Raw genomic sequence first — 10,483 nt, 5'->3', positions numbered from 1 at the left:
AAGTAATCTTTCAAAGAAAACTCATCAATAGTAATCCTAATCTTCTCGTTAAGTATTATGCCTAATAATTACAAGATTATTCTTTACATAATTGGTTTCACTTATTCATCTAGAGATAATGAATTTCCTAAAAATAGAACAATTTTATGAGCAAATATTTTTTAAGGTAAAATTTTCTTGTTCATAATTTTCCCTGTGACAACATTTTGTAACAATACTTCACTTTGTGCTTTACAAAGGGGAAAGTAGTTAATTAGAAATTAAATAAAGAACGCGCTAAAATTCAACAGTTTATTCTTAGTAAATTGATAAAGTAACAGCCATGGCTTCGTCTCTGAGAATGTTATTAATAGTTAGAAAGGATTTTCAATGTTATTTTACAAGAAAATTAATTAGACTGATGCCTTAGTCAGCCGCAAAAATTGTATAAATACTGTTCCTATTCTTAGTTTGGTTAATCATGGGGATTTACAACCCGATCAATTTAACTGCGCATCTGGCAGCAGTGACGTCACATCGAAGCTCTGGTATGGACGAGGCGAACGCGGTAAAGGTTCAGTCTAACCATCGCGATCACACGCGATCAGCCGGCGTGCAGCGATGGCGATCAATGCATTTAAGGTTCGGACAAACCAACGCGATCACAGCGCGATCAGCCGGCGTGCAGCGAAGGCGACCAGACTAAAGGTTAGACCAGACCAACGCGTGCAGCTGGCGTGCACGATGACGATGGCGATGGCGACCAGACAGCGTGTATAAATTTGTAGCGATGTGTTTACATCAACGCGTCCTGTCATTGGTTACTTACTTGCCCACAAGGATACTGTACGAGCACGTCAGCATCGACTGCGACCTACAACATGCTAGCCGACTGGCCCATGAACCCTGAACGAACGTGCACCGTAGGCACTCTACACCGACGGCACATTGGACTGGACACATTGAATTGTGTAAATTATGTAAATCTTGTATAAATAGCAATAGCATAACAGTAATAAACCAGATATCAACCGTCCGCGTTGTTTCATTTACCCCACTGAGGCCAAGAAAGCCTTAGTGCAGTCCTCCTTCCTATCAAACCTTTCTTTAAATCTAATTAAAAGGTATTGTTAGGGCTCTAGGGACTACAAACGAAGCCAGAAATATAGCTTGGTTATGAGTAACCAATACCTACTACCTATACCGCATGTAATCCTGTCTCATTCTATAATATATGGCCGCCTGAATAAACTTGAGTGAAAAAGTGTTTCCACTGTCTCAATTGCATCAAAAGCTCCAAACAAATCATTAAATTCAGTTTCCATTTTGCCGAATAGGCGTGATTGACAATATGCGTGACAGTTGTGCTGACAGTGACAACCTGCACGCGCAGTATCGCCATCGCGGTCGCGGCAGTGTGAAACAACTTTTGCACGCGCAGTGGTCGCCATCGCCATCGCCATCGCTGCACGCGTTGGTTTGTCCGAACCTTTAAATGATCGCGTTGGCTTGGCCGAACCTTAAGGTGTGCGGGTAAGTGCGAGGGAGAGTCGCATTCCAGCGAAGTGCGCAGCTAGCTCGCCCGGTTTGTATGCAAAATATTAATACATAATTTCAAATAAAATGGGATTCATTTAAAGTAAAAGAGCTGCCACTTCACAATAAGAGGCTATCGTGCCAAGTCTATCAGCATACGATTTACCATTATATACGAATCTGTCATAGGTCACAGTTAAATGAACAGTAAAGTTCAGTTTTTTTCCAATTTTTTGGGAGGGTTCCGCCGTCCAAATAGCTTGACAGATTTTTGGGGTCAAAGAAGTTGGTTTTCTGGGTTTCATTTCTGAATATGCTGGTCCAAGGTCCTGTACATCCATTTTGGATATTGGACCATCTTTTAGTTTTTTAGCTACGTCTATCGAATATTTGCATAGAAGTTCCCCCAATCTGTGCCTCCTGTGTTCGCGTTGTGTTGCCAAAAACATAATTTCTAAGCTGCAGTCTACGCCGTACCTGAAAAATAGAACAAAGATGGCTGAAAGAAGGTATAAAGGTGCATTGTGTGCATTTTCACGCCAAACATGGAATTTACATTAAAATGTCTAATCAACCAGGTGTAAGTATTTAAGACACAAACAAAATACTGAGAAGGTGATTTAGCTTAAGGGACTGGAGAGAAAGGCCCTCAAAGTAACGGCCTTTCTTACCTGCTCGCCAGCTTGCAGCAGCTCATCCCATCGCATAATATCAATGTAAATCGATTGTGTATTTTATAATGAAGAAATAATAAAGTTTTTAATCCAATAAGTCGGTTATGGCGATAGGTAGTGATAGGTCTTACTTTTGAAAAAGGTTGCATTTCCCGTCGACCTCTGCCATGAACTGGATCAAGGATTTCGCCGACTCCTGCGTGCATCGATCTTCAGCGAATATCTCAAAAAACGGCTTCTCCGAAGAATCTATTACTGCCACCTGTAACAGCAAACATATTATTTGTATTAATCCACATTTTAAAACTTTTTTTTAATTGTATCTCCTCGTGGTAAGAGAAACCACCATAATTGATAATTCAGCAGCAGCGGGATTTGATCCCGACTTCCTCGGATCTCAATTCAAGCAGTCTGAGAGCCTTCATCGTTCGGCTATCGTGGCTTCTACTTTTATATTATGTAAGTATACCTCAACATTGTCAATAGTTTAAAAAATTCTGTAAAATATGAAATTTTGAACCAGTCACAATTAAATAGTCATTGTAAGCAACCAATCTTTGATTTTCTAATACTGTCACATAGTAATTAGTCCATTGTTATAATGTAAAGTTAGTCACGAGTTGCTGATAACTAGGTACAAAGTCTTCGTTAATGTTAATTCCATTCTATTTGTACTTCTTTTTGTAATTCATCGTCTTCAAAACTTTATTCTCGCGAAATAAATTTAAAAAAGTAACTAAATTGACGCAATGCTGCGGGTTCGACCTTCGCACAATACAAACATTTATTATGTTTAACACCTCTAGAAATTAGAAGGAGTCTAGTTTCAGATGCTCCTTAGTGGAGACTAAATATATGAAGATGATAATGATTTTTGTACTAGAATGTGTTGTGTTAAAAGGTCCTGGCATAACAGCAAATATTTAGTAAAATAGTGAGTAGTGAAATTAACACCAACTTGTAGTTTGTTGAAAGCGACCGCTACGACTTCTCCGCTGTCCGTTGCCACGGCAACCAGAGACACCCCGTCCAGCGCTGTGTCAGCGCATAGGTCCAGCAACTCTTCAGCTGCTACAGGATTCTTGTTTACTTCACTCCCGATACACACCGCTTCATCTTGACAAAAACCTTCTCTTATCACCTGCAACGTAAAGGTGAATTTTGAAAACTTTTTACGATGGGCTCTCTGGGCTCTCTGTTGCAAGCGTGGTCAAGAAATAAGTAATCACCATCTCCATCATGATCAATTCCACCAGAGGAATCATCCACTGCTGAACATAGGCTTTCCCCTTGTGTTTGCTGGTACGAGGCCTCTATTCCAGAACTGTGCTGCCCCATCGGTCGTTAGTTCTGCGTTCTATATGCCCTGCCCATTGCCATTCATCTTACCAATCCTTTGGGCTATGTCAGTGACTTTAGTGCGTTTACGAATCTCCTCATTTCTGATTCGATCTCGTAAAGAAACATTAATATGATATTAATTGCTTTGTGAGCATGAAAGGTTAAAAGATTAGAGAATCCCTCACTTCTGCATACAATTTACCAAAAACTAGGAAGTCGACTATTGAATTATCTTACGATCTCAAACAAAGCAAAATGTTTAATGATACCATTATCTTCCTAAATAGCGCTGCCTAATACAGTGTTCGCTTGATGCCTTTGAGAAACTTATCCCATATTAAGCGTAGTTGCCAAAACCCAACTTTGCGTTTAAGTTTCATAGAACGATGGAATACTTGCTAATTAACTTTGTGTTGGAAACTGCGATGGAGATGTGAGTGACGTTAGGGCTGCCATCCGAAGGGTGGTAATAATAAACAGTGTTGTACGTACCACAGAATAATAATAAGTACCTACTACGTACAGAAGTTTTACTTCACGAAGGTATTTAAAAAATGTATGCTCAATGTCATTAACAATATGGTGTAATTTAGCCTGTCTCAAGAGTCAAGCACCATTTTGTTGACAAACGTCAGTGATCGGCACTGCGCCGAAGCTATAGGGATGACTTCGGTAAAATGATGTGACGTGAGGTGCCAAACTGCGAAAATGGCGGAGGAAATAGACATGATTTAGCATGAATTATCATGAATAATATTAACTACTTATTTACCTCTCAGTATCTTGAGGCAACTTAAAAAGTACATTTTGTGTTTTTATTATTATTTAGGCAGTTAAATACTGCACAGTTAAATCCATTATTTTTTTTCATCATACACAAGAATACGCGTGCGTGAGTCAATGTTCGCTCGTATGTGAGGCCTCGTCGAATAGTAACCTGTGTGCTTACCATGAGTTTACGTTAGGTGTGCTCGCTAGCGACTGCGTAAAAAAATGACATTAATTGTATGACATATTGTGCTTTCAAGAAACAAAATCTTCATAGAGATTTTTGACGTACTCGCTATCGAGCACACCTAACGTAAACTCATGGTAGGTACACTGTAGGTGGGCCATCGTGCGTGTTTTGTTTTCGATGTAAACTCGCGGAGATGAACAGGCCTGTACCTCTAGTAGGAAAAACTTTCGAGTTCGTTTCGTTGCGTATTCAAAGTGTCATCGAAAAATTTTGTATGAAAAATTAAACAGCGCCCCCTATATTATAGCCGCCCTAGGGGGCGCTGTTTAATTTTTCATACAAAATTTTTCGATGACACTTTGAATACGCAACGAAACGAACTCGAAAGTTTTTCCTACTAGAGGTACTGTACGTACCTACGACAGCATATCAAACTAAACTCTGAAGAAACTAAAAGTTCATAAACAGTTTTAATAGGGGTGAATTTGCAAAGAAAATGTATAGTCTTATGTGCTGTTGACTGTACCTAATGAACAAACCACTGGTAAATGGTGAAGAAGACCTTGGAACTTCATGATCGAATAACCGCTGTTTTAAAGGCGAAGACAGAATAACTATACAGCTTATCTATTTGCTTTCATCTAAAAGGCTTTAATAAGATGAATAATAGGAGCAGATGCTGATGAATGAATGGTAGAAAAGTTTAATGGGATTTATTGCAACGATTTCTACTTACTTTTAAAGCACCAGGGAAAGTAGCAGCTGTAAGGACTTCTATTATGTACTTTCCTGAAAAGTAAAAAAATAAAAAAATCTTTCTTGAATAACTTATTGACAGTTTTTACCAATACAGTTTGTATACCTATTACAAATAAATAAAATAAAAAATAGGCTTATCTTCGAATAAAAGGTTTGTTGTATTACATACGTAATGTAGGTAACCTATTATTATTTTTCCCAAATTGATTTAAGTAACCAACAACATAAGGCTTCTATTATTTGACTATTTATTAAAGGTGCTGGCCACTAGAAACTAATTCTTGTTATAAATTATAACATACCTATAACCCATAACTTTATTTCATCTTCATTGCAGTAGTAAAATATAATAATTTAGGTTTAATAGCACTTGAAGCATTAAATTGCATCAAAAAGGCCCAAAACGTCGTTCGTTTGGCTATTATCAAAGGTTGATAAACATAACAAACAGATTATATTGTCTGCAAAAAGAATTAAAATTGCCTGCGTCTAACCATAAAACACCATTTGTGCACAAACATACCGTCAGATGTAGTGTGAAATTCCATTTTTATGCACTTACTACACTTTACCTACAGATTATTCACTGTATTCCCAGCACTAACGTCTAGACAGGCGCGCGCGCAAGCGGCTCGTTTACAACTAAATGACCGGTTGTTGTTAGCAACGTTATCGTCACTATCTGAGTAGGTTCAAACTGTGTCATTATACTTAAGGCGCTACCTTGTAGAATTTGTTTTCAACAAGCTCCGCCCATTCCCCCCGCAGGCTCCGCACCCGCGAAAGCGTCACTCGTCGCGACGAGTCGCTCGCTTCGTAAAATCAGAGAAAAATTTGAAATTGAATGAAAACGAACATGGAAACAATGGAGTCGCGTCACACATTTCTTTTTTTGATTTAATTACTTGATGTACATTGTTATTGGTTTGCGTTAAATATTATGATGCAGTCAAAACTCATAATCGGTCAAATCAACTTTTGACTGAAAAAATCTGTAAAAATTGCTTTCACTTGATTTCAAATTTTACCATTTATTAAAAATTCATACAAAGTATTAATAGGAAATCATCATAAAAGTATTATAATTAATTTTATTTATTATTATCATTTTCCAGATACCATTTATGTTAGTAACACTGTTAAAAAACATTTTTTAAAGCGTAAAGTTTATGTGATTTGTGGGTATAGGTACAAAATGATGACACCTGATGTACGTTGTACCGATGTTAGTTTAGAAGTTATCGTTAATTTGTGATTACAGAAAAAAAACAGGGAATATGAAAATGAAAGAGCTTCCGCGTTGCGAATAAAAAAAAATTTCTTTTCAGTTATTGTCTCTAAATGTGTTCTACATAACGTAAACTTAGGGGATTGCAAATATTAGTTAGTTCTAAAAAAGTTCTAGTTCATTAGGCAGTTTTTAAAATTATTTTGGACCTATGGAAGTTATTTTCTTTCTCAAACTTTTAAGTTGAAGATTTTAGAATGTTCTGCTAAAAGCACATTTTTTATGTTTCTAGCAAAAATTTTGTATCTTGCATCAAAGATGATTATTTTTTCAAACATCTGCAATTAATCAATCAAGTCGACCCAAAAAAAACAGATATGTTTCTTAAAGCCTACTAGGTCATAAAATTTGAAAAAAACCAGCCAAGTGCGTGTTGGACTCACGCACAAAGGGTTCCGTACCATTTATGAAATCAAAATTATTATTATTATTTAATTTAAGTTATTTGTATGAAAGATTACGCGGTACCTAATAAGCGGTTTACGATTTACGAGGTATTAAAAAAAACTACTTACTAGATCTCGTTCAAAACAATTTTCGTTGGTGGTTGTTATAGTAATGTATTTATTTATTTAAACTTTAATGCCAATATAAATTTGTACATAAGGCGAACTTAATGCACTAAAGCATTCTCGACCAGTTTACCCTTCAGTTTAATGTACTTCATATTATGATTTTTTTTTAGATTTTTCATTTTCTTATTTTAGAAGTTAGAGGGGGGGGGACCAACTTTTTTCCACTTTGGAAGCGTCTGTCACGCAAACTATTCGGTTTAGAAAAAAAATATTTTAGAAACCTCGATATCATTTTTGAAGACCAATCCATAGACCTATCCACACACGTATGTTTGATAAAAAATTCAGTTCTAAGTATGGGGAGCCCCCAATATTTTTTATTATTTTTTTATTATTGCATCTTACTCATCTCGTAAGTCCCCGCGTATTGTACAAGTACATACTAAGCATAGTAGTTCAGACCTGACATTTAAACTACATAGCAAGAGTAACTGCCTAATGTACTTACCCAAGTACAAATTTTTGTTTCCCCATTTACCGGGTAGTTTTTTTTAAATTGGCAAAAATGATACGACCATACTCATTCAATACTCTTTGTTAGACAGGTAACGTCAACTGTCAGTGTCAGTGTCATTTTTTCGCAAAATGGTCACGAAGTCGGATTGCCGGCCGGCACGACGATAGTTTATCTGTTTATATTAAAGTCGCCCATGACTATTAGCATAGTCGGAACTGCAAAATTGCCATTTTCATTTTATTTCATAATTTGTGCGTAAATAATACAAGCTATCATCAGGTGAAACAAAAATTATGATTTTATGCATAGTTTTTGAGATAACTACATTAAAAATGTCGGATATTGCCTAGATAGTCCGTTAACAATGCCGGATAGTTGTTCCCGACGTATTTAGCGGTGCGCGGAGGCGGGTGAGCGCGTGCGATCTCCCACTTCTGGCTATGTTAGCGGGATGAACGGACGTCGTGTTGTCATTTGTTTTTTACGGCAGTTATATTAAATATAAATAATTTTTAATGTAATACCAACTTGCATTAGCATTTCCTAACACATAACTTAAAATTGTAAGATGTACCATATCCGACATTGTTAATCTTATTTTTGTAACACTTTATGTCAGTAGTACCACATACGACGTTGTTAAGCTTTTCTTTGAATGGGATAAATGTCAGAAGTACCATATTCGACGTTATTGAATGTTTCTTAAATAATTTAAATGTCGGTAGCTCCACATCCGACATTATTATAACGTTCTACAAATGGGTTAAACTTTCGGTAGTAACTTGTTAGCCATTGTTAGTTGTTTTGTAAAATACTAAAATGTCGCTAGTATCTTGTATGACGATGATTGACTGACTGTCTGACTGACTGTAAAATAAAATAAGCATGTTTGTTATAAATAATTTTTGTTCGCACGCATGAATTTGCAAATGTCTTTTTATGCCTTCTTTTATTTATAAACTATACTTTTTTAATTCGGGCCTTACATAATTTAAATTACTTATAGTTTTTTATAGTTATTTTTAGTTCGTCAAGAGTCTCCTATACCGGCGAGTTTTCAAGAGGAATTGATTCAAATGCAGGAATTACTTAGTGATGTATTCAATGACGATGACGAGATATTATCAGTAAAGGAAGCTAATGCTACTAGCGCCGTTAAAACATCGGTACCGTCACCACTTCCACCACCAAAGAAACTTTTATGCTCTAAGTCAAATATCAACCTCGACGTGGGGTCTATCATTTGAAATGCTCCGAATAATATACGTGGCTACGTGTCTAAGCTCCATTTGCTATGGTGCACCAGTTTGGGCCAACAGAGCTACTATAGGAGCCGCTCGACGGAAATTACTCCAAAGTCAACGCCTTGCACTGATTTTTCTTTGCAAAGCTTACAGAACTGTGAGCACGGAAGCCCTGCTAGTCCTGGCTGGTGTACTGCCGGTCGACTTAAAGGTACAAAAGCGTGCGTCTATGTACTTCGCATCACGGGAAAATATAACCTCCAAGTTCTTCAATAACGCGATCGTTCTAAAATAAGCTGATTATTTGATTCCCGACAAGTCGTTGAAGAGGAATTAGTTACTGAATGGCAAAAAAGATGGGATACGTCAGTCAAAGGGCGTCAATTATATAAATTCTTCCCGAATGTACGCGAACGTATATCTAGGCGATGACTAGATATCGACCATTGCTTGTCGCAGTTCCTTAAGGGGCAAGGCAACTTTAAACTTAAGTTTCACGAATTCAAACTAGTTCCGTCTCCTTTTTGTGAGTGTTCTTCTGATGAAGTCAGTCATGAGCAGTCTGCCCATCATAAATCTTGTGGGAGTGTGATCTTTGGAAACATTATACGTGACATAATGCTTAACTCAATAGCTCCGAAGCCCAGAGGTAGAGCATCACTAGGCTACTATAGGAGCCGCTCGACGGAAATTACTCCAAAGTCAACGCCTTGCACTGATTTTTCTTTTAAAAGCTTACAGAACTGTGAGCACGGAAGCCCTGCTAGTCCTGGCTGGTGTACTGCCGGTCGACTTAAAGGTACAAAAGCGTGCGTCTATGTACTTCGCATCACGGGAAAATATAACCTCCAAGTTCTTCAATAACGCGATCGTTCTAAAATAAGCTGATTATTTGATTCCCGACAAGTCGTTGAAGAGGAATTAGTTACTGAATGGCAAAAAAGATGGGATACGTCAGTCAAAGGGCGTCAATTATATAAATTCTTCCCGAATGTACGCGACGCGAACGTATATCTAGGCGATGACTAGATATCGACCATTGCTTGTCGCAGTTCCTTAAGGGGCAAGGCAACTTTAAACTTAAGTTTCACGAATTCAAACTAGTTCCGTCTCCTTTTTGTGAGTGTTCTTCTGATGAAGTCAGTCATGAGCAGTCTGCCCATCATAAATCTTGTGGGAGTGTGATCTTTGGAAACATTATACGTGACATAATGCTTAACTCAATAGCTCCGAAGCCCAGAGGTAGAGCATCACTAGGACTATCCAAATCACCCCCATGTATGTTCCGCGATTTTTTATAGTCTTCGAGTTATGATTGTTTTAATTTCTGTGCTTAGGCACTTTTTTGGTCACTGTGACTCAAATAGTCAAGTTACATGGCTAATATTTTAAATATTATTAGATGAATACTAGGCCTAGCTAATTCAGAAGTATTTACATCCATAACACGAATGAAAACTAAAATCCTGTATGTTGTAAAAAAAATCATAACTCGAGAACTATTAAAAGTCACGGTGATTTGGGTAGCCCTAGTGACGCTCTACCTCTGGACTTCGGCTTGACACTACTTTTTGGGACATACTGTATATAATTTCTATAGATTTTTTGTTTTTTTCAGTAATTTTTACATACGACATACGTATAATCATAAATAAATAATTAAACAAGGACG

General features: G+C 37.3%; 1 protein-coding gene and 1 long non-coding RNA gene across 2 annotated transcripts; both read right to left on the bottom strand.

Annotated features, from left to right (window-relative positions):
- Positions 1-1,468: 1,468 nt before the first annotated feature.
- On the bottom strand, positions 1,469-5,938 carry LOC114359962 (uncharacterized). Its single transcript, XM_028314506.1, has 5 exons — positions 5,771-5,938; positions 5,225-5,277; positions 3,148-3,330; positions 2,321-2,451; positions 1,469-1,992 (listed from the first exon to the last, which is right to left on the bottom strand). The coding sequence occupies exons 1-5, from the start codon at positions 5,793-5,795 to the stop codon at positions 1,614-1,616; spliced, it is 771 nt and encodes a 256-aa protein (XP_028170307.1). The 5' UTR covers positions 5,796-5,938; the 3' UTR covers positions 1,469-1,613.
- Positions 5,939-9,283: 3,345 nt separating this feature from the next.
- Positions 9,284-10,108, bottom strand: LOC114359963 (uncharacterized). Its single transcript, XR_003656470.1, has 3 exons — positions 10,072-10,108; positions 9,519-9,520; positions 9,284-9,476 (listed from the first exon to the last, which is right to left on the bottom strand). It is a non-coding gene; the product is annotated as an uncharacterized LOC114359963 (long non-coding RNA).
- Positions 10,109-10,483: the final 375 nt, after the last annotated feature.

This window comes from Ostrinia furnacalis, unplaced genomic scaffold (assembly GCF_004193835.3).
Source record: "Ostrinia furnacalis isolate ACB-3 unplaced genomic scaffold, ASM419383v2 OfSCF4761, whole genome shotgun sequence".
In the NCBI taxonomy this organism is placed as follows: domain Eukaryota; kingdom Metazoa; phylum Arthropoda; class Insecta; order Lepidoptera; family Crambidae; genus Ostrinia; species Ostrinia furnacalis.
This window is presented reverse-complemented; position numbering and strand designations above follow the sequence as displayed.